General features: G+C 38.7%; 2 protein-coding genes and 1 pseudogene across 2 annotated transcripts in view; 2 read left to right on the top strand and 1 right to left on the bottom strand.

Moving 5' to 3' along the window:
• Positions 1-11,092, top strand: part of LOC146458658 (uncharacterized) — a 199,860-nt gene extending 188,768 nt beyond the window's left edge. The window contains exons 31-37 of the mRNA XM_085090500.1: positions 2,970-3,316; positions 3,973-4,205; positions 4,944-5,248; positions 5,637-5,963; positions 6,628-6,808; positions 8,171-8,477; positions 9,171-11,092. Coding sequence (XP_084946626.1) covers positions 2,970-3,316; positions 3,973-4,205; positions 4,944-5,248; positions 5,637-5,963; positions 6,628-6,808; positions 8,171-8,477; positions 9,171-9,523 — 2,053 coding nt within the window. The 3' untranslated portion in view covers positions 9,524-11,092. The remainder of the gene's footprint in view (positions 1-2,969; positions 3,317-3,972; positions 4,206-4,943; positions 5,249-5,636; positions 5,964-6,627; positions 6,809-8,170; positions 8,478-9,170) is intronic.
• Positions 11,093-16,718: 5,626 nt separating this feature from the next.
• The window catches only part of LOC146458656 (uncharacterized), a 34,633-nt gene continuing 28,051 nt past the window's right edge, over positions 16,719-23,300 (top strand). The window contains exons 1-3 of the mRNA XM_085090510.1: positions 16,719-16,893; positions 17,901-17,957; positions 22,154-22,279. Of these exons, the coding sequence (XP_084946636.1) occupies positions 16,800-16,893; positions 17,901-17,957; positions 22,154-22,279 (277 nt within the window). The 5' untranslated portion in view covers positions 16,719-16,799. The remainder of the gene's footprint in view (positions 16,894-17,900; positions 17,958-22,153; positions 22,280-23,300) is intronic.
• LOC146458657 (uncharacterized) lies at positions 19,038-20,174 on the bottom strand (annotated as a pseudogene).

The following is a 23,300-nucleotide window of genomic DNA, read 5'->3' as shown; positions in this document are numbered from 1 at the left end:
TGATCATCAAGGGTGTGAATGATATGTGTGATCTTTTAGATAGGCAACAAAGTAAGAAAAAGGAGAAAGAAAACATTCGGCAGGAGAGAAAATCTTTTAGGCGCGATGCCTTAACGTTTTGTAAGCGTTTCTGGAAAGAAGAGAAAGAGTCCTCTCAGTTTGGCTTCACTGAATATAACAAAACAATCATTGATAACATAATGGAACTACTTGATGACGAGGATGAAAGCAGAGATACAAGGGGCGAGTATGAAGAAGAAAGACTGTGGTTTTATGAAGGATTTCAAAATGGAACGGAGGAAGATTTTTACCAGGCGTTTGATCAGGAAACAGATAACGAAGAACTTAATGCAATGCTTACAGAGAGAAGTGAGTTACTGGACATGATAATTGGCTTTTGCTCTCAGTTAAATCAGAACGAAAAACGTTCAGAGCTCGAACAGAAGAAGTTGAGTCTGTACAGAAAATTCCTGCAGAGGGCTGACTTTGTTGGTGAAGAAGAAAATGAAAAAGCAACGCTGAAGAGTAAAGTGGAACAACTGTATCAAGCTCTAGACGAAAAAGAAAGTATCCCTACATTCCGAGAAAACCTCTTGAGGACTTGGCTCACACAGTGGAAAGAAAGTAAAGGAGCAGAGGAGACAAAGGAGATCATGAGAACTAGAAAGAGAACAATTGATGGCATTCTTCATCTCTGCCATGAACTTGAGAAAAAGGAACTTGGCAAACGATATGGAGAAGAAGCTTTAAGATTCAACGAGAGACTGTGGGAACTGGAGTACGCTGAGATGGAATCTTCCACGATGAAGGAGTTCCTCCGTGAGCTCAAAGACCTGGCGTCTTTAGTTGGAAACCTTAAGCGAGTGAAAATCTATGACGCTGCCTTACGGGTTAGTGAGCGTAAATAATAAATACAGTGAAACCTCGCTAAATGTACTTACTGTTGGGCCGTCCTGTTTTGGGTTTGGGTATAAACTGGGTAGTGTTAAATTGACGTAACCTACAAAAGGAGGAAAGAAGACGTGAAGAGAAACCAACAGATAAACGCAGCATTAACTACACGAGAAGTAATTTTGAAACCGGTTATCACTAAAGCTAGTTTATAAAAATTGATTTATACAGTCAAATCTGTAATTAGCGGACCCCATATTAAGCGGACACCCTCTATTAAGCGGACAGCAGATGAATAAATGAATAAGTAAATGGAGACGAATGATGTTTTTTGATATTTTTTCAGACTTTGAACGAAACCGGGACAAAGCCAGGAGCCACGTTAAGACCAACAGGTAAATAAGTACATTTCTTTGTTAAATCTACATGCAAAAATAACAAAATCCTTCTGATTATACTTTCTCGTGTTCCCTCTCGTCCTTAATGTCCACAGCAGTGTTTTCATGTTAACGTGTAGTCATAATCATCATTTTCTACTTTACGCTTATCTTTACCACTTTCATCACTTTTCTAAACATGGTCTTAATCAATATTACTGCATCATGATGATGGTGTTGATGATGATGATGATAGTCATCATCATAGTTATTTTTTATTGTAACAATCGAATCGCAAACCTCTTCGTAATCGTTATGATCGCCGTCACCATAGTCATTAACACCATAATCGTCTTTATCATTTTGATTGTGTCTCTATGTCTTCATTCCTTTACCAGTATCGGTCTCATTAGCGCGCATCCTCCCCCTCAACCTCCTCTCCCCTTCTCTTCGCTATCAACATTTTGTCAGTCGCTATTGCCATTATTATACTTCTGAAAATTATCATCGTTAACTGGTGTTCTCCAATTTCAGATCATGTCATTCTGATTTCGTCACCACAACATTTGTGGATTTCATAGCACGGAAATTTATCCAATTGCCACAGCCCTTTGTTAATTTAGTATACATTAAGTGGCATATGATGGCATCTTTTGACTTCTTGTATATAAAAAAAAATATTTCAAACCGGGTACTACTTTGAACTTGTTTTCATGGTTACAGCTGTAAGTTTTACTGTGTAAATAGTGCATTGCTAGTAGTGCGTCTCATGACTTCCGACCACTTCGACAGATGAGAGTGAGAGTGAAGAAGAAGTGATTGACATCGACGAAGAAGAGATCAAAGTCACATCTGAGTACGAGACTGAGATGCAGCCTGAGGAAGAGTTTGAAATAGGATCTGATGATGTGATATCTGAGGAAGAAACTGGATTTGGAGATGATTTCAGTGGCGTAAACGACGAGATCTTTAGGTAAATACTTCTGTTTCAATTAGAAACTACAATATGTTAAACTTGACGAACAAATAACTTTTCTCTTCTCTCTTCGAAAATTTTTGTTTTTTTCTTGGCAAAGATATGTGTGGATTAAAGGAATCCACCGTAAGTAAACACACAGCACCCACACAACGAGAAACATCATTCTTTCTCATTTTACAACAGAAAAACGCGATGTTTGTTCATTGATTGGGTATGTATAGATAAAAAAAGTTAATTTGCCTTTTTAATAAAAATAATGATATCTTCCGCGTAGTTCCCTTGACTTCGGCTCGACAGGAAGTGGAAGTAATTACTGAAAAACATCACAGAGATCTGCAGCCAGCATACTTTCAACAGTCTTTCTGCTTAAAATTGTCGTACCTGAGTTCATGGCCTTAACGATAATTCCGAAATCACGAGGAATGCTATAATGAACCATCAAGTATTGACGGTTTTACCTTTGTGGTTACTTTGTCGATAAAATCCTACGTTTGAACGCTAGCGAATTTAAGAAATGTACGAAGAAATTTATTGCACCTGCACAGCAGAACTCATCACCTTTTTACTACTTACGGTTTATGTTTTAACAGCCTGTAGGTAGAAGGCCAATCATAATTATGATACGGTTGTTCTGTGGCAAATGATGTCGTTGATCATTCAGTTTTAGCAGTTGACACCAGAACCATTGAATTTTCTTTTATTTATTTTTTGTAACTTTTCAGGGAGACTGTGAGCAAACAAGGTACCCACTGGGACCTTAAGCAAGTGGCGGCGCATGTAACATTCCCAGCTGACGCTGTTTCTGAAGACAGGACAGTGACTGTCTTGAGATGGCATCCCCAGACACGCTCTCCACCACTGCATGGGAATGAAGCCATTGTCAGTGACGTCATTGAGCTATCGGTCGACAGCCCTGAAGGACTGCGGTTTAACAAAGCAGTCACCTTAGTGATTTCACATTGTGCGGCAGACGTAAAGGGATATGAAGTGGTGGTAAAAATGTTGATTGACAGTAACAGCAATGAGTGGGTTGACATTTTTGGAACAGTTGACTTGCGGTCACTAGCTGGTAAGAAATATTACACTTTCTTTGTATATCGTTGTGAGCGAAGTGCGTAAGCTGCAAAATTTATTGACTCCGACGGGCCTCTGAGCAATACTCGCTGTTGGTGCTGTTTATTTTATCGTGCAACGTGATTCTTAAGTTTGAGTCTGTGGCCGAAATCGTAAAATGTGGATATTCATTTAAAGGTATTGCTCAGGGGATTGTTCATTATGGTGGTTCTTACATAAATCCTAAAATGCAGCAACTGAACAGATTTGAGAGGAGTGAAACTTCTTTGTTGATTTGTTATTATGCAGTACAAGGTCGTTCCAACGTCCCAATTAGTCTACCAAAGAATTCCTAAAGGGCGAAACATTAGGAACTTCTTAAGAGTTCTTTCTTTTTGTGCTGTTTATTTTATCGCACAAGAGTCGTTTTTTTACAATGGATTTTTACTAATAATAATCTTTATTAGGTACTTGCTACGGGCTTTTCAGACTCAATTAACCAAGCACTCTAACTAAGTGGTTAACAATATAACAATAAATAATAATAATAATTTTTAAATGCATACAATTTTTAAAAATATCTGGCGTAGTAAAAGTATATATCAAAGAGATAATTAATTACTTATTTTTATTTTATGACAACTGTAACACTGCGGATGCCGTTTGTTTCAGATCTAATGAAAGACCTCACCTCTCTCAGCGATATTCCAGACTACCTCCTTCCAGTTGCTGTAAGTAAGATAACACAGTGCTCAACATTTGCTGTAGTTTGCCGCCTCAAGTCTTACGAGTACACTGTCACGTCCAAGGGCACTGAATTGTGTTTGCCTGATTATCCACTTGTGAGGATCGCTTTTCCCCCAAATGCTGTTGAGCAAGAGGAAGAGCTGCAAGTTATTGTTAAGGTAAGCTTGCTAAGAATAATATGATTATAGCTGTCATACGCAGAATGTGAAATTGCTCCTCACTGTAAAAATGTTCGAGTTATCGGAAGTTGAGAACAAATGACCTGAAGTAAGGGAAAAAATGGTGTTTACTGTGTATTTCTGTTCATACAGTGTACATTTCAATCAGATTTAATTGCAGAAAAGTTGAGTAAAAGGGAACGATATTTGTTAGTGAAATAATATAAATCAGAACGTAACGTGAAGCAAAAGAAAGCGAAGCAACAGGAGAAGGCTAGGTACTACAAAATGTTCAGGTTTCCAAGAGATAAACGTCGCGCTACTGCTACAGAGTTCATGCGATTTACTTTTTCGAGAAATAATCGGTTAATACACCTTGACGCTTCTGAACTAATCTATTACTATCGATCATCCTTGAAAGTTTTCTAACGTTGGATTTGAAAGCATCGATATCAGCCTCCACAAACGAACTGAACGACTGTAGCACGTCAATGATGTGGAACAGTTAGACAAAGAATGCATACTAACATTCGCATGCACGCGGATGCTTGCAAAGACCAATCGATACCCCTAATTATATGGTTCGAAAAAATATGCAAAAGAGAAAACATGTTTTTATCTGAAATATGGGAAGATCTAACATTTCGACTATAATTAGGTATATAACTAATTAATTAATTAATTAATTAATTGATTAATAAGCTTGATTATTTATACATTTATTACGGTATACTTTAGGTACAGGAGTTTCCCCAAAAAGCCTTCAAAGGCAAGCAAATGTTGCCTGGTCCCATACTCAGAATAACGTGTCCCAAGAAGCACGATTTCATGGAACCTGTTAGTATTCATCTTCCGTTGTCATTGAGAGAGCAGCAGAGATTAGACATTCCTGACCTGTCATTGGTCCGTGTTCGGGTCTGGTTCAAAGACTCATCAAGTGCTGCAGCTTACAAACAGGAGTGGACTGAGATAACAGAAGAACTCGAGACAACCCCAAGTTTTGATGGCGCTGTCATCAAATTCAGTGTTAGGCACTTTTCAGGGTACGTCAAACTAAATTCTTTGCTTTACTGCTTTAGTCAACGCGAAACAGTTGTCTTTTTTAAAAGTCAATTTGTTGTTTGTTTTTCTTTCAACCGCCCACCCATAACGAAAGAGAAAAGTGACTGGAAACAAGCAAACAAAATAATTTCTGAAGAAAATAGTTTTTGAGTACCTTTTCGTCTTGAAAATCCTCAAGCTAATTAAGTGTTTTGCTTCATTTTTATGTTCATCTCTGATCTGAATTTTATTTGCTTTTATTGAAGCTGTGACGTTTTGGTTTTGAATGGTGCATTTGCTGTAGCCTAGTTGCAAATTGTTTTGCTTCGTGGTGTTTTATGTTTTGCTACATAACATTGTGAGTTTAACAATGCACGTTTTTGTTTGCAGGTTTTGGAGTTGGGTCGAGTGGTGTGCGAGACCCATTGCTGAATTAGTTGGTGGTTCCAACACAGAAAGTGTAAGAAAAGCCGCATTTTTCGCAGCTTATGGTCCAAAAGACACTCGTCTTGATTGTACGATAAAGCTGAGGCTGTATTGCTCTCCAACCTCAAAGAGAGATAAGGTACGAGCGAATGAGAAAGAGGATGGTAATATCATGTTAGACGACGGAAGCTCAGACGACCCAATGTGTCTCAACGACAAAGCTTACGTGTTCCTTTCAGACGGTATCGTTAGGCCTGTAAGAGCGGAACGCTTGCAAGGATTTCATATCAGGTGAGGAAATTCATGTAAACTTGTTGATATTTACCTTTTTTAGAAACCATTCTTGTTGGCATCCATCCGTTCCAGAATAGGCCATGACCATTTTCCTGAAACCCTGTTGAAATCAACTGTTGATCAAATCCGGTTTTTTAGATGTTGCAAGCGAAGGTATACCTTGTTTTACTTGTGTTTGGAGTGTTCAAGGAACAGTCCTAACGAATTAATTTTGAATTCAACATATGTTGTGTTTGGTCACAAAAATAGACTCTGAACCAAAAGGGTAGCAATTATAGTTCTTAGTGTTAAAGCGCGCAGCAAAAATTGAGCTGAAATTCTTGACAGAAATTACAACACAAAGATTAGTTTGAACAACCCTTCTGAGACGGTATTCCTCTTCTTTGTAGGAGACGTTTCTCCTGAACATTTATTAATTGACGAGAACATTTGGTGTGGGTCATATTTGGGGAACCATCTTAAAGTGTAGTTTATAGGAGACACGTTTTTCCATCACATTTTTGAATGGAAATATTAGATCGCTTGGCCTGAGCTAATTGTGGTGTTATGTTTTAAGCCAGCTGAATAAATGATATAACATCCGTACTAGTAATGGGAAGGTTATAGATTCGACTCCTGTTGGGAAAACTCGTATATTAATGAATATCTTTGCCCTTTACAGCGATCTTGTTCATGTTTTCAGCTTTCAGGAGGACTATTGTTGGAAGAATCTCAATGTTCAGCTGGTGGCTGGTGAAGAGTTGACAGTTTGGTTCTGCAAAAAACAAGAACGAGATGAAGACAATATGCTTTGCATACTGGATTTGACACTACCTCCTACATTTAATGACCCTGGTGTAAGTGTTGTTATCAATTGCAATAATTTATAATAACAGAGTTGTTTTTAGTGGCTTTACTCTTTGACAATCAAAGTACTACTTATGTCCCTAACATACAATGACTAGCGAATATGAAAATCGTTAGCGAACAGTGGTACACCGCGATGTATATTCTTTATATTGAAGATGTCTGACACTGATACCTTAACACCCAACTTGAAGAAGTATAACTTTTTTCTCTGTGGAAAATTCCTGATAATTAAGTGAAGTTTTAATGAAACTTATTGAAATTTGGTGATGATGTTTCGTCCGTCATTCCGTTTCATAGTGCTAAATAGAGGGTACATGTAAATCCTTTTTTGGTAATGTACAATGTTCTTCCTACAGTAGACACTACCTCGAAATCTTAACAATGGTGGAAAATATTTAGAGATAGTAAGGATGTTGTAGACTTGTATCCAATTTGACCGAGTATTAATTCGAGTCACTGAGCAATTCAGTGATAATCGTCGAGTCTAGGTGACCGCTTGTCTTTATTCTCTTCAAAACAAACAAACAAATTTCAACACTGAACCTTTTTTCTGGGAAGTTGACGCTTATTTGGAGTGGGCTTAAGGCCCTTTTAAACGGTTTCAAGGTTTGCTTCAACATGCGTTCAACACTTTGTTGAACCAAATGTCGAGGGCGTTACAACGGGTCGTTCAAAATTTTTCAAAGTGTAAAAGATGTTGAAAGCTTGTTGAAAGCGTGGTGAATCAAATTTAATTCATTCATCATCGACTCAAACTGCACATCGACTGAACTTTCATTCATCATCGACTCAACATTTCCTTTGCCCTCTAAAATGTTGATTGTTCAAGCCGTTTGAACATTCCATTCAACATTTATCCGACATTTTCCCAACATTCGTCCAACTTTTGTTGAACTTATGTTGGTCAAATGTTGAAACCGTTTAAACGGGCCTTTAGGAAAGGGTGTTATGACTGACAAGTGATAAGCAAATCAGTGTGATTCTAGAAAGTGATCAGAGAGAAAGAAGATTGTTGAATCCTGTAGCTATGGCAATAAGTGATTCGAATGTGTGACACTTGAATTTGACGACTAGAAGTAGTTACCTGAAACCGATTGTGACTTTCGTCCCCATGATACCCTGCTGATGCCAAAAAAAGGGCGGAAGAGGAGCTTCAAGGCTTCTATTATATCAGTGCCTTTGGATCGTAGCCCATGGGCGCCGCGGCACTGCATCTGACTCGATCAATCCGCTCGATTGGACGAAACTTTTTTGATGGGGATGTGAGAAAGGTAGGAAAGAAAATACATTACGAGGGCGGTGGCCGTTCTCACATAAATAATAATAAAAAACTATTAATTATGATCCATTCGCAGAAAACACCTGTAGAATTCTTCGGGTTGCCTTTTGACGACGAGACACTTCACGACGCTCCTTTAACGGGTCCATATGGCATCTTGGCAGCATGCAGTGGGGTCTTACAAGAGATTGGTAAAGGCGATGTTTACAACAATCACTTGGATTTAGCTTCGAAATGTCCTGAAGCAGACGTGAAGAAGAAGTTTTTAATGGCCCTTTCAAAACTGTCACCACAAGACCAGCAAAAGTGCTTTGATAATATCGTTGATAAGCTACAAGAAGGTGGTCCAGGTCTGGAGCACATAAAAGATCGTCTTATTGAAGGTACGTGTATATTTGACAACAGCAGGTTTATGGGACTCTCCTTGTTTTTTTTGATTATTGAAAACCTTCATTCTACCGGTGGCTCTACTAAAACGTCATAAATCACAAACCATGTTCAGATTCCTTCTTTCTCCTTAAATCTCAGCAGTCAAACATTGTTCTTGGAAAACACTGTCCAGCAGCTAATAAGTGATAAGTTTCAAGTTTAGTTTCAAGTTTCAAAAATTTAGCAAAAAAGAGAGACTGGCCCGCAGGTAGCGAGAGCTAACCTTGGCGGGCCAGACTTACAACTGTTTAACTGATTTATTGAGAATGTATAAGACAGGACCATGAGGCTACTAAAATTAAAAACAATCTTTCCTTTTTATTTTACACAATAATGGAAAAGGTCACCTCACTACAGAGTTAAACATCATTGTAGACTTTTATTAAAAAATTAGAACCTGCTCGGGAATGGTTCCTGATGGTTCTTACTTTAAAGTCAGATCTACATTCTTCTAAGTCAAAGCTAATACTCTGGGACAGAACTATTGAAAATTCCTAACAGATTACGACGATGTGGCCGTTTTCTGACTTTTAGAAAGCCAGACACTCGGGTTGTTTAAGATAGCCATACGTTGGAAACTTGACACCAATCGCGAAGTTGAAAATTGATTTTAGCCGTTTTCTAATGTAAATTTGTTTTTTCCTTAGCTCAAGAGATGATCAACCAACCTCTGATCAGCAATGATGTTCGTCGTGTGGTTGCTGAGAAATTGCAACAGGGTAGCTTATGGAAGACACTGGCCAGAGATCTCAACCCGAAGGTGCCAGAACCTGTAATTGATGCTATTCAAGTCGAAGAACAGGGCCGCGGAAAAGAATGCTGCCGAGTTGCTCTTTTAAAGTGGTACCAGGCGAACACAAATCAAGCAACAATCAGAGAAGTCATGAGATGTTTAACAAATATGGGTTATGCAAAAGTTAACTGGCATGTAATGAACGAACTCGGGCTGGTGTCCTTGGAGAATATGCCGGAGTCAGAGAGACTTCGACACGATGCTTAAATTTGACCATACCATACGAGAAGATCTGCTTATTTCGCTGGTGTTACTTAAATTATAACCCACCGATTAATTTCCGCGCATTCCGTGGTACAAATTCGAACGCGGTTTATCAGGCAATAACAGTCGTCCCATGTTATATAACAGTCGCCTGATTTTTTTTCCACGAGAGAAACATGGAAATAACGTCTCAGCTTTAGATCTTAGTTGTTGTAATCCAATCACAGTTTAATGAATCTAGTAAAGTTGTAAGCTTCTATTTATTAGGCTACAGTGCCCCCGTAGCTATCACTGGCTGTTTTGTCCTTTTCACTTTAAAACGCGCGCGTTTGAAAAATTAATCAAAGGGTTATAAAATATGTAAACCCGTTTCCGACTTACGGGTTCGTCGGATGATAATACCCTCGGCCCAAAGCCGGATTGTCCTCGAAATTTCACAGTTGCTCTCGAAGCTTCGCTTCTCGGCCAACTGTTTATTACTCGGGAAATCTTTCAGTCTTGGGTATTGTTGCCCTATACAGCTATTTCAATTAACGTTGTCTGATATTAAAGCCTCAAGCTTACCCGTCAACACAGAGAGGTACTATAGGTAGCTTTAAACCTTCACAATTCAGTTGTAATTTTACGATCGTCACGAAATTTCAACCGAATTGTGAAGGTTTAAAGCTACCTATACTATACCTTGCTGTGTTGTCGGATAAGCCTGAGGCTTTAATACCCGACAACGTTAATTGAAATCGCTGTATACCAGACACCTGAAAAGGTTTATTTACGAAATATCCCGATCTTGTGTTGTATAAGCTGCAGGTAGTCTGAGGAGTTCGACTTTTGGCTTATCATATCAAAATCAAATAGATGACAACAAAAGAATTTAAAAATAAAAACGGCTGCAATTTCTTTAAGCACAAGTGCGAGAAATGAAGAGTTCGCAGTTTGGAGACTCAAATGTAAAGGTAGCAGATCAGTAGGATATTTCAAAGGTTAGAAATCTTCGGATGAGATTTTGAAACCTCACCAGTTTCGCTCTTTGCTGGTGTTTGTATAAAGCGCCTCTTTCAGTTTTCCGCTCAAGTATTCTCACCTTCGCGTCACATTTGGAAATGAGGGCGTGTGTGTGGGAGAAGATAACGGTGATAGAAAATTTAACCTAATTCTAGGCTCATATCTCATTCTAAGTGCAGCCTCGAAAAAGCGTTTTCCAACATCACATGTTGTGCATGTTTTACAAAACAAAACCTGTTCCAACTTCTTACGCAAACGCTTTATTTCTTGATTTATTTATTGACTGTAGACTCCACGTGTGCCTTTAGCCTTGTCCTCGATAGAAATGGACAATCTTTTATTTTTTATTTAACGTTCAGCTATAAGCTGTGCCAATTTTTAGTGTTCCAATAGTGGTTTTTTACTTAGACAATATCAGTTTGGTATATTTTCATAGGTTTTACATTGTACATAAAATGTAAATAATCTAACTATATATTTTAAAGATATCGTTCTCAGAAAGTATACGTCCATGCAAATACGATGTACAAATGTTTAGGGTATTTTTATCCAATAAAAAAGTAAATTTCAGTCTTATGGTTTCCAAATTACAGTTACTACAGATCCACAGCTTTAAAAGTTAATCAGCTGTATGAAATATAGTTCACAGTCCGCTACCTTTTAGCATCATCACCATCATCATCATCATCAATCTTTATTTACCCTCGGATTGTGGAGTAGCTTTATGCAGCTAATGTCTCCGAGCATTTTCCCACCCAACCATGATAATATACATACAAAGACCAGACCACAACACCGGGAACTACGTCCCCTACTCTTTGCGAACAGTGAGTGGGTTCTTGAACGTCCCACAGAGTTATTTACAAACAAGGTTTGTGAGACGGGGCCTACGGTTTATCATCCTTATCCGAGAAGACTAGAAAGTCTAACCATTTGCAGCTGTCAGAGCAAAGGCAGCACTTTCTCCTCAGTTATTTAAAGACCCTGAGAGGTGGTCCAGCCGGGATTTGAACCCGCGACCCCCCGCACGGCCGTCCGGCACTCTACCAACTGTGCTAACCGGTCGGCGGTTAGCGTGTTTGATAATTTCCCCAAACCTGTTGCCACATCCACAATCACTGAAACTGAGTCTACGGAGCTTGCTTTCCGTTTTGCACTTATAAACGTTGCAATGTAACATTTTTTTACTGCAATGCAGTGCAATGCAACGCACTGCAATGTAAAGTAAGTTGAAGTAAGGTGGGGTCATGTTATCTAATGTAAGATAAGGTAAAGTAACGTAACGTAATGTAATGCAATGTACATTTTGTAATAACACGAGAGAGAACTGACAAACTAACAAGCGGTAAACGAAAATTTAACCGAGTAGAAATAACAGGAACTGGATCAGACACTAGTTCTCGTGTGCTAATTACGCAGCGTCTTATTGTAACAACTTTCCTTTAATAATGGAAAGAAAAAAATAAAAGCTTTTCTCTTGCAAAACAACATGAAATTGAGTATATCGCACATTGGCAAATAAATACTAGAGCTCTATGATAATGCGTTAATTGTCTTCAGAGAAGCTTATGACTTAGGTGAAACAAAGTCCTTTAAGTGCTTTGATGGTCTTCGTAGACGCTCAGATCTCAATTGCTTGGTGAGACTGTGCTGCAGCTGGAAAAACCTTTCATAGTAGTCGGTTGATAGTAGTCAGTAGTTTGATGATGTATCTTCTTGACTAAGAGCGGGTGTAGTTACCTTTTTAGACACCGAAGATTGCAACTGGTCCGATTGCGGAACAAAGTGCTTGGTTACTTCAGCATCTGCTGATGGTGGTGACGGGTCATTTGTCTCTCGTAAGTGAATACGATTTAGGCGAACAACAACACGCGGCGTCTCTACTTTGTACGATCTCTCTTTCACTCACCTTCACACAAATCCTTTCTGTCACTCTCGCCTGTTTACCTCATTGTTACGGTATCTCCTCTCCTCAAACGATCAAGATCGAGAGAACCTCCGATTGTGATACGACTCTTGTTTCTGTTTGCGCTGTTCAAGCGACACAGCGCCTTTTCTGAAACTCCCTACGGTGCAAGCAAATTAGCTGCCATTTATGGGTAAGAGACTCCGAGTTCTTCTGTAGAAGAGACGCTGAGCAGGACTGACTTGGATACCAGCAGGTGGCGTATTAGGATGATCGAATAAGGCAAAAAACGTATCTGATCCACCTACTCTGCACTTTCTGAGGATTTTCTTGGCTTTTCTTTCACCGCTCTTTCAGCTTTACCGTTACTGTGGCAGAAATCAACCGAGGCGTTTTGTATGTAATGTGGATAGTTTTGTTAAATCTTTCTCATCTCGGTCAATCGCCAACTTTCCGAACCCTGTCAGAGAGTTATGAGGACACAGCTGTGGAAGAGTTTCAGCTTGGTGTGAGTGCTGTAGGTGGAGAAGCGCAATACCTTGCTCATCAAATGAAGAAAGTTTCAGGGCTTGTTGAGACGGCTCTAGATGTCCAGGTCTACTCCCCCCTCACTGTTAATGGTGCTGCCAAGATAGGTGAACCTGTCCGTAGACAGGAGATCTTTATTCTCAACCTGGACTGGGCTTCTCTGTTGGTGGTCTTCAGTGCCATAACTTCAGTCTTCTTGCTGCTGATGTTAAGACCGACTTGCTTTGCAAAGATGTTAAGTCGCCGGATCTTCTCTTCGATATGAGAATGGGTGGGTAGGTCACACTCATTCTCTTTCCAGCCCTTCTGAATTACGGACGTTAACCCTTGAACAGAATTGTCCATCTTGGAGTCACAATAAATCTGCTGGAGTTATGCTAATCGTCTCTAATTCTCATTCTCTTGGTTGCGAGTTGGAAAGAACGTTGTAGAAAAGTTGTCTACCAATAACAATCCTGTTCCCCTTCCCAGTCTTCGACTATGCCTTGTAACTTCTTGGGGGCACGATGCAACACCTTCTTGACAATTGACTCCAAAGGCTTAGGTTCACTAAAGAAAATTGCCTTTCTACCAAAAGTTTAGTCATTAAACTTGGAGGAACCGATGAGCAACATCTCCTTCTCTATCTGTGCGTAACGACACTCAGTTTCCGTTAACGCTCTACTTGTATAGGCAATTGGTTGTCCATTTTCGTCTAGGCCGCACCAAGACCTATTTGGCTGCTATCACATAGCACTTCTAACCGCCCATCCAGCTTGCAGTAGGATAGCACAGGAGCAAATACGATGAAGGTCTTGATATTCCTTTCAGTGGGGGAAAAAAACGACAATCTTTACAAGAAAAGCTAGACAAGTTTGTAATGTCGGTTCGAGCGGCTGTCAACCATCTTTAGGTATCGCCACACAACAGTTTTTAAATCCGGGACAACCGTGGCCTGTTCAGTGAAACTAATAAAGCAAAGAATTCCTACTTGAAGCAGCTTCACGGTCTCCGAAACAAAATAGCAGAAACAGTTTATGAAAATCTGTAACCCCCCCCCCCCCCCTCAAAAAAAAAAAAAAAAAAACAAGAAAAGAAAATCTGTTAACCATTGAAACCATCAACAAGAAAAAGTGCGAGAAAGGCGAGCTAGCTGATATTAACACGCGTTATTCTCTAGTTTTACTTCAAGCAGCGTGGTTAATGTCCATGTATTTTGGAAGAAGGGGCAGAGAAAAACCGCATCCACTCAAGGAGTCGAAGCTTTGTCTCACAGAAGAATACTGACTTTCTGCTGTTTACCCAGCTATCACAATAATTCTTATTGTTCACGTTTTCGTTCTTTTCTGTGATCCTTTTGCGTGTGAATTCGTCAGGAATATTGTTAATTATTTGCAGTCTTAATTTACGTTACTGTAGATATTTTTATCAGTCAAAAAATGTCACTAGTATATTAGTAGTTATTGTTTTCGAAATTGGTGTGTAGTATTGTAAATTTCAATGTAGTCTAACTAACTATTATTATATCCATTACTGTGTTTCTCATATCTTGTTGTGTAATCAGCGTTTATAATGTAAATTTTTTTTAGTTAGCGTTATTCTAGAATCTTCTCTGTAAATTACTCAATGTCTTAATTGTATAAGGGTATATAAATAGTGGTTAGGTTGTTGGTTGTTGGAACAGTTGTAAGAAAGAGAAAAGAGAAGAAGAAGAAAGTTGAATTCATCGCCGAGAGTCGACGGCGAAAAGGGTGGACGCGATTGGTAAAAAAAAAAAAAACAGTTATTGAAACAGAAGAATAGAGCGTTTTCATTCACGTGACTACCGCCCATATTGGTTTACTGAAACAAAAGAAAGTATTTGCATAAAAATGGCGTTCAATTCTTAGAGGTTTTGTTTGGGACACCAACATGGCCGCCATTTCTTTGTTTTGGGACCAACATGGCCGCCGTGACGTCATGTGAAAACACTCTATAGAAGTCGAGGGCGAAGTAAAGAGAAATTTAACAAAGACTGAAAAGCACGTGGCAAGAGAGAAAGAGTCGTTGTTTGGCGGAACGCTGAAAGTTGGTTAGTAGACTGCTTTGGTTTGTTTGTGGATTGGTTGGACGAAGAAGAAACTGAACGTTGTGCAGCAGTGAACATTTTGAATCATAATAGCTTAGTAATTAACGTGAGATTGCAAAAGTAATTTAGTTTATAGGTAATCAATTAGGTTTAGAAGAAATAGTTTGTTTTTACGTTCCCTTTTATTGTGTAACTTAGCGTTTATGTATTCAAACTTATTAAATTTGAAGTGTTACTTAGGTAAGGATTGTGTACAGTTGTTAAGCCGCGCCTCTCAAGGGTAAGATCCACGTCACACCAGCCTCGTAACAAACGGCGTCAACGCAGTTTTCGAAGTAGCCCGAGCTTGGAATTAGTATTCTGAATTCGAAAACCCACAAATTTTACAGAACTGTGAAAGCCCTTTTCTCAGTTGCTGACACTACTTTGAGAATGAGTTAAAACACCAAGTTTCCTTCAGTTGAAATGATCTTCCATATTTCCGTGTTTATTTTTGTCCCGTGCAAACTATAATTACATCTTAGTATTCTTGCTTGGAAAGTAAATATTCTTCTTCTTTTTTTTTAAATGTCTTGTCCCCACCCCCTCAGTCAAAGAACATTAGGCATCCACGCTTCTGTAAGTATTAACTATCCAAAAAATGGGTCCGAAAAAATTCCAGTCAATAGCTCAGCCTTGCCTGCTTTCGTTGGGCTAGGCCACCCCGCAACTCTTACAATATTTCACAGATTTGGTTGACAAAACAATAGCGAAACAATGAAGGAACAGCAGAAACAATGCATCCCAGACCTGAAACAGTAGAGTTAAGTGATGTACGAAATTAGAGGTTGTAAGAAGCTACGTGATGTCTGTGAAACTATTGGTTGTGACCCCTCTTCTAATATGTAATATGTAAATGTTCAATTGCCCGTAGTTTGAAAGTGGGAAGTGAAAGTGTGAATCAAAAAGATACATCGCATCGCAGCGCCAAATGCAAATCGAAAGGAAATGTATCCTATTTGATTTCCCTTTCCATAAAAAAAATCGCTGCGGGTCTGGCTCTGGTCCTTCTACTAGTTTTTCCCCGACAAAAACAAAACAAAACAACAACAACAACAAAACCAAACAAACAAACAACAAAAAAATGTACTCTAACACTTGACCAACATTTGCCACCAGGGGAGGGCAAAGTAGTATAGCAGTCACGTTACCCGTCTATTCGAACCTAACCTACTTTTGTATTCGACCAAATATTGACAAAATTTGTACAATTATGCTTATCAAACAGACAAGAGAAAACAATCAGTTGCAAAGATTCCTGAGATAGATCTTGTACATGAAATTTAATTTCGTACTATTAGATTTCAGTCTGTGTCAGTTAAATGTAACGTTTGGGCCCCACAATCGACAATTTCTGGTTGCTCTATTTTATCGCTAGTCGTTTTGTCTGTTTTGTCAATGGAGTGATGTCGCTGGCAAGTGGTCCTGTGATCGCTCGTCGCTATTTACTTGAAAAGTAAACTTAAAAAATAAAGGAAAATAAAATGTCCTCTGTATCAATGTAAATTTGCTGTTGCTAGGAATTGTGGTATAAAGAATATCTATTCACCGTTTTTTTTGTGAAATTCCCGTCATGTAAACAGATCTGTGACAAGATATTTTGACAGCTGTCAGTGGAACAATATTATATAAACAGATGTCCCTAGAGTTTTGCTTCCCACTAGAGATCATCCCCATGGAATAGGAGAGTTCATTGACTTGAAAAGGAATTACGTACGTTACATTACAGCGATTCTCAGCAGTTCTTTCGTCGCATCATGGCGAATCCAGCTCCGTGGTTTTGCCTTTTCTTGGTTTTTGGATCAAATTTTGTTTCGTGTTACACGAAACCGCTAGACGAATGGAGCAATCGTAAGTACCATCATTTCAGTATCTTCCCCTGCCAAGGTCAAACATCAAGTCAGTTGTGACTCAGTTCTGTGATGTAAATGTCTTCATTAAAGTGTGACATGTCAAACAGTGCTTTCCTAAGCCTCCGTTATCAATCCCAACTGAAAACATCGTGTACATGCATCGAGCTCAAGACCTAAACGAAGAACACTCTAATACACACGCGCTCAGGTATGAATTGTGTGCCATGAATGGTTTACGGTTTTGATTATGGTAAAAGGTCACTTGTAACACAACAGCGACAATTAAAACTACAGTTGTAGAGTTATAAATAGGTGTCGTGGGTTTTACATCCGAAAGAACCATAACAGATTTAAAATACTACTGTAGGCGATTTTTCAGGCGGACGTGAGATTTCTTTTTTCGACACAAATGTTTGTCATATCCGTCTTCATAATGCAGTGAAGTAGAACTTTCCGACCAGTCTTTCAACGTATTTATAAAATCTTGACAAATATTCTACAGAGCCGAATTTGTTAACTAAGAGTGTATAGCATAAATGCATAACTGTTGCTTTGTATTTTAAGATTTGTTAGTCTTATGAATCAAGACACCTAAAATAGGACAATCATGATTTTAATTGGAAGTTTCAGAAGTTTGCTTTCATCCGACAACTGTCAACATACGGGTTAGGGTTTTTATCACCTGTACACTAACTTTCATTTAGTTCACGACAAACGAAAATTTGTCCAAGAAAAAGGCCGAAAACCAGGCTTAAAAAAATCAACTGTCAAGTGAAACCCGACATAACACGTTCATAAAAACAGTTAAGTTAATAAAATAAGAATTTTCGTGAAAACAGCCATCAAGGCTACTTTAATTGATAGGCGGCACGATTAAAGAGAGGGTGACATATTTCAGTGTACCATTTTTGCTCCTTTTTGCCCCTTGTCTCCAACTCACGTATTTTTGCTTTCTTTTTGGGTTGCGTGCATTGATTTCTGTTTTTTCTTTTTTTTTTTTTCAAGGCATACAGAGGACAGCAGATAATAATGATAATGAAGTGGAGGAAATATCCAATAGAGGTAATAATGACTCGTGCTGTCTTTTTAAACAAATTCTTCACTCCAAACAAACTGCAGCGCGACATGATTGTTATTTGCTCTTTGCAAACTCCAACCTTCCCGGATCCGCTTAAAAACCTTCATGAATTCACATGAGTGGAAAAACTGTGATAATAACAAAAAATAACAAAAACGAATAAAAAGAAAAATCATGTAAAAATATCCCTGGATAAATAAATGGATATATAAATGATAAATAAAATATATCACGGCCAAGAACATCAAAGCAACCGTTTTCCTACGCGTCCGATACTATGGCTACTCACAGACATACAGCAACGTTTTCAGGTATTTAGAGTAATGAAGGTTGATTTTAGATGCACCCTGAACTGCCCTGAAGCACTGCATCCAAATTTCGTGTGTCGGTCACTGGATTCTTGTATATTCTCTTACTGTTTCCTTACATTATTCTCTTGCGGCACCAGTTACGTTGGAAGAATTTCCTTATACATCAAGAGAGTACACTGAGAGTATCTTCTGCGACCATCTCCTGTATTGTGCATTTTATTTTGATCAAGTAGAGATGATGTAAAAGGAAATAAGGTCAGGTCACTACTGCCTACTAATAACGAAGCATTTTTGCGCGGTTTGTAACTATGCGGAAAAAGCAGATCTTAGCAAGAGGTTTTAAAATCCGAAAAGAAAAATAAGGGTTAAAATATATTAAAATAAAGTACGAAAGTAACTCCGAAGAACATTCTGCAGTATTCAATATTTGAGTCAATAACCAGGAGATAGATTTATAGAAACGTAATTATTTCGGTTTAATTCAAAACCAGTTATCAAACGATGAATAATTTAACAAACAAGCGTAGCTTATATATATTAGAAGAAATACAAATATCACCCGCTTAATTTTGTAAAGAAATAAACAAAGCAAATGTGTGGCTTTTGTTTTTTCAAATTGAAGCTTAATTAAATATCTCTGAAAGAATGCGTTGTTATGGTTACCCTTAGTTTTCTTTTTGGATTTCAATAACCCTTTCTTGGATCTTCTTTTCCCGCATACCATTAACCGCGCAAAAAATATCTTTGAATTAATTTTAAGAAAAACACGACACTCCTGAGTTTTACAACAGACGTGTTTCGGCAGTTGCCTCTGCCATCTTCAGTGTGAAATGAACAACAAATTACAGTGGAATATAAATGCTAAAAAAATTACAATAATAATAGAAATAATTAAGACCATAACAATAGTAATACAAAATTAAACAGAAAGTTTTAAATTAACGTGTTTGACTTGTGCGTTGAGTGTAGGTTTTTCCCAAACTATGTGCAACGCCTCTTTGATTTTAAGGGCAAACCGCGTGGATGCCTGATCGATGATGGCAAAATTGTCGCGGGAGCATGCAGAGCGACATGCTGACGAAGTCTCCAGATGCTTGAAGATGTGTGAGGCCCTGTCCGTTTCCAAGTGTTCCCTTACACGTGTGTTGAAATGTCTGGAGGTCTCACCGACATAGCAGGCTGCACAGCCTGCGCACGAAAATTTATAAGCCACACATGATCGGAGACCATTGGGGATAGGGTCTTTCACACTAAAGAGGCTACCTACTTTGAAAGAGGAAAACGCTAACATTATGTTTGCATTATTACAATAGAAATGTGAAAGTCGACGAATGCGCTTTTGAGCGATGCTAGAAAAATAACCTATGAAGGGTAATTTGAAATAAAAGGCGCTTGTTCACCAGTTGATCTTACATAGTTGCCTGTTACATACTGAGTGACACTGCGGTTAATGATTCTTTCACTATTAGCCTAGAAGGATACATGTTTTCTTTAGAATGAATGTTAGTGAGGCGATGTCCTCAACAAACGCTTGCCAGGTGTTACAAATCTTGAGAGTTCTATCAACAAGTGTCTTGACTAGCCCAATTTTGTATAAAAATGAGGTACAACTAGAAAAACAAGTTAATAAGCCGGTAAATGTTTTCTTGCGGAATGTTCTAGTCGCTACCGTGGGCCCCGTGTTGTCAATGTACGTATCTAAAAAGGCCAGTTTATGATCTGGTTCCGCTTGCATTGTGAATTCCATTGTGAACGGGAGTTGATGAAATAAAAAAATAATAAGGCATCCTACTCCGTATGGAACAGACAAAAAGTGTCATCCACATACCGTCGATAGAATAGAATTTCCGACGGGGAAGTGTCTAGCCAATTCATTTTATGGTGCCCCATAAAAAGATGTATGTAACAGGCAACTATGTAAGATCAACTGGCGAACAAGCGCCCAATACCTTTTATTTCAAATTACCCTACATAGGTTATTTTTCTAGTATCGCTCAAAAGCGCATTCGTCGACTTTCACATTTCTATTGTAATAATGCAAACATAATGTTAGCGTTTTCCTCTTTCAAAGTAGGTAGCCTCTTTAGTGCATGTGAAAGACCCTATCCCCAATGGTCTCCGATCATGTGTGGTTTATAAATTTTCGTGCGCAGGCTGTGCAACCTGTTATGTCGGTGAGACCTCCAGACATTTCAACACACGTGTAAGGGAACACTTGGAAACGGACAGGGCCTCACACATCTTCAAGCATCTGGAGACTTCGTCAGCATGTCGCTCTGCATGCTCCTGCGACAATTTTGCCATCATCGATCAGACATCCACGCGGTTCGCCCTTAAAATAAAGAGGCGTTGCACATAGTTTGGGAAAAACCTACACTCAACGCACAAGTCAAACACGTTAATTTACTTTCTGTTTAATTTTGTATTACTATTGTTATGGTCTTAATTATTTCTATTATTATTGCAATTTTTTTAGCATTTATATTCCTCTGTAATTTGTTGTTCATTTCACAATAAAGATGGCAGAGGCAACTGACGAAACACGTCTGTTGTAAAACTCAGGAGTGTCGTGTTTTTCTTAAAATTAAATTCCTCACTGCTTTTATCTAGACCATCTTTGAATTAGTAGGCACCATCAGGGTTTCCCGAGATGCGCAGAACATATGCGCAGTAGCAAAAGAAGGCACCGTGCTTAAAAATTGACACGAATACTGAATTTTTTCGGTTGACGTTCCTCGGGTAACCCGAAACGAAGATCCGTGGAAATGAAAGGGAAAATCTTGCCAATAGTCTGGAATGTAGCAGGAACTTCCACTGAATTTATAGCGAAGGAAACGCACGTGTGATAAGCCTGTTCCGTGCAGGATTTGATTCTGCTCTTCTTGCCTTCTGTGACGTCGCCGATCAATAATGTGTGATTGAAGTGTCGACATGACAAATCTGCTTAATTGTAAGAAGCTTTGTCCCATACGTGAGGTGCTTGGTTTTAAATGTCATGTTTTGGATAAGAGCATAATATTTTTACGTACGGCTTTTGTTTCACCCGTCTTCACTTGGCAGTCACATTCGTAGCATTTTTGTTCATGTTATATATGTCTCTATGGTTTCGTTGTTCTCATTTTACACATTTTTTTGTTTTCGTTCAGTTTCATTATTGTTTTCGTTTTTTTTCCACTTGTGTTTCTCCGGAGCATTTGATTACAGACAGCATTGGCTCCGGTCGTAAATGTTTGTTGTTAATCGGATCAGCTGATTATTTTATGACTTTTGCGCCATTTAGTGAATGAAGGATCCATGAAGGATACCGCAGTAACAATGAGCTTTAAATACTAGCCTCTCGTAGGGAAGAATCTATGACAGCATGTTCAAGTTTATTTTCTAATTCAGTGTGTGGCCAGAAACATTTCAGTTCAAGACCCCAGGCCGTTCTTCGCAAACTTCACTGTTTATTGAATCGCAGGTTTTACAATTCTCGTTGGTTTTTCGCTACAAGTATGCTCGCTCTTATGAGACTGAATATTCTGATAAAGTCACTTCTGAACTCGATTGCTTAGTTCCTGAAGATTCTTTTTAATCACGAAGTCCTAAGATGAACAAAAGTCACACAACGCTAAGGGAAGGGTCAGAAATATTAAATCCGAAAAGAATATGACTGTAAGGAAAAAAATGTAGCGTCCGTACGTTTCACTGTGTCATTGCAAACTCAATTCCATGTTATATTTTATACTCCAACCAAAGAATTATTGTTTAATGTTATTGACTTTCAAGTTGTAAACATTAACCCCACCCTGAGCCTTTCTGAACACTATGGAACAGTGAAAGACGTTATTATGATTTATTTCTTAATGCAAGCCACTTTATTGTTTCAGAGCATGATACTGTCCATGGCCGCATCTTAGCAGTCAATATGGCGCATATCAGACAGAAACGTCAAGTTCCTGGTAACGAATCTCAGAGCGGCAACGTCTTTGAAGGCATAGAGAAAGCAAATGAAGGTACGACCCAGCTTGTTTCTCAACTTCTTCCCTTTTCCCTCCTTTCCTTGTAAACCTATCTATGTTATTTTGTACTTAAAACATCATATTACATGGCCACAAGATTCGTGACAAATCGTTTGTTTTACGGATACTTTGCGCACGCAGTTTCAAGAGGCTTTTTGAAATACAAATTTGCCGATATTTTTGGTAGTTATTTCGGCAATAGGTTTCAAACATGGCTTGCCAGAACTTTCAGAATGTGTACCTCTTCAATCTAAGGAAACTTTTGCGTGCCATCTTTCTTTGTTGCTACAAGTATTATATTCATCGGGGCAAACTTTCAATTGCTTATATACACGGCTGTGCACAAATAAAGCTTACCCGGTTGAAAGCGATATTCTTCTTCAGATCTGTGTACCTCTTATTAAGGGGATGAATGTGCATGAGGCCTTTTGGCCAAGAAATTAAAAGAAACTGAGTACACGAAGATGCACGAGTGAGCTTTTAGATGGTCACCCAAATAGGGTCAACGTAACCATACTTTTCAACTACCGGGGCATTTGTGCATTAATTTTCTGCTTTTTTCATCAAACACATGTACCCTTAAACGGTTGCCTATTTTTGAGAACCTCCAAGGGTTCCCTTAGGGAACAGTTTTGGACGTATTGGTATACCTGCATGTCAAGTGTAATTATCAATTAGCTTTTTAAATTCTCTTAGGGAGTACTTTTTTAACAGGAGATACACAATGGTAGCAATACTCCAAGGACTTTATCATCTTTGTGTTTGGGCTTTCTCCTTGTGTTAAAATTGTCCGGGAGTTGGCGCTTTCCAAGCTGCATAAACAATCCCGGGATATCAATTACTTATGAGAAGATATTACAGCAGTGCACATGATGCTGGAATTAAGCTTAAGTTAAAGTGTTTGTATTATATTTCTCACTGGAGGCGGTATTTTGTGTACCTCTGAAATGGTAATCACGCGGTCAGGAAAAAATATTTGCACCATCATCTGTGAACGGTATCTATCCACGGGCGT

The sequence above is a fragment of the Pavona decussata genome, unplaced genomic scaffold (genome assembly GCF_977016875.1).
Source record: "Pavona decussata unplaced genomic scaffold, jaPavDecu1.1 SCAFFOLD_232, whole genome shotgun sequence".
Lineage (NCBI taxonomy): Eukaryota > Metazoa > Cnidaria > Anthozoa > Scleractinia > Agariciidae > Pavona > Pavona decussata.
Note: the sequence above shows the minus strand (reverse complement) of the source record. Positions and strands in the feature narration are given on the sequence as shown.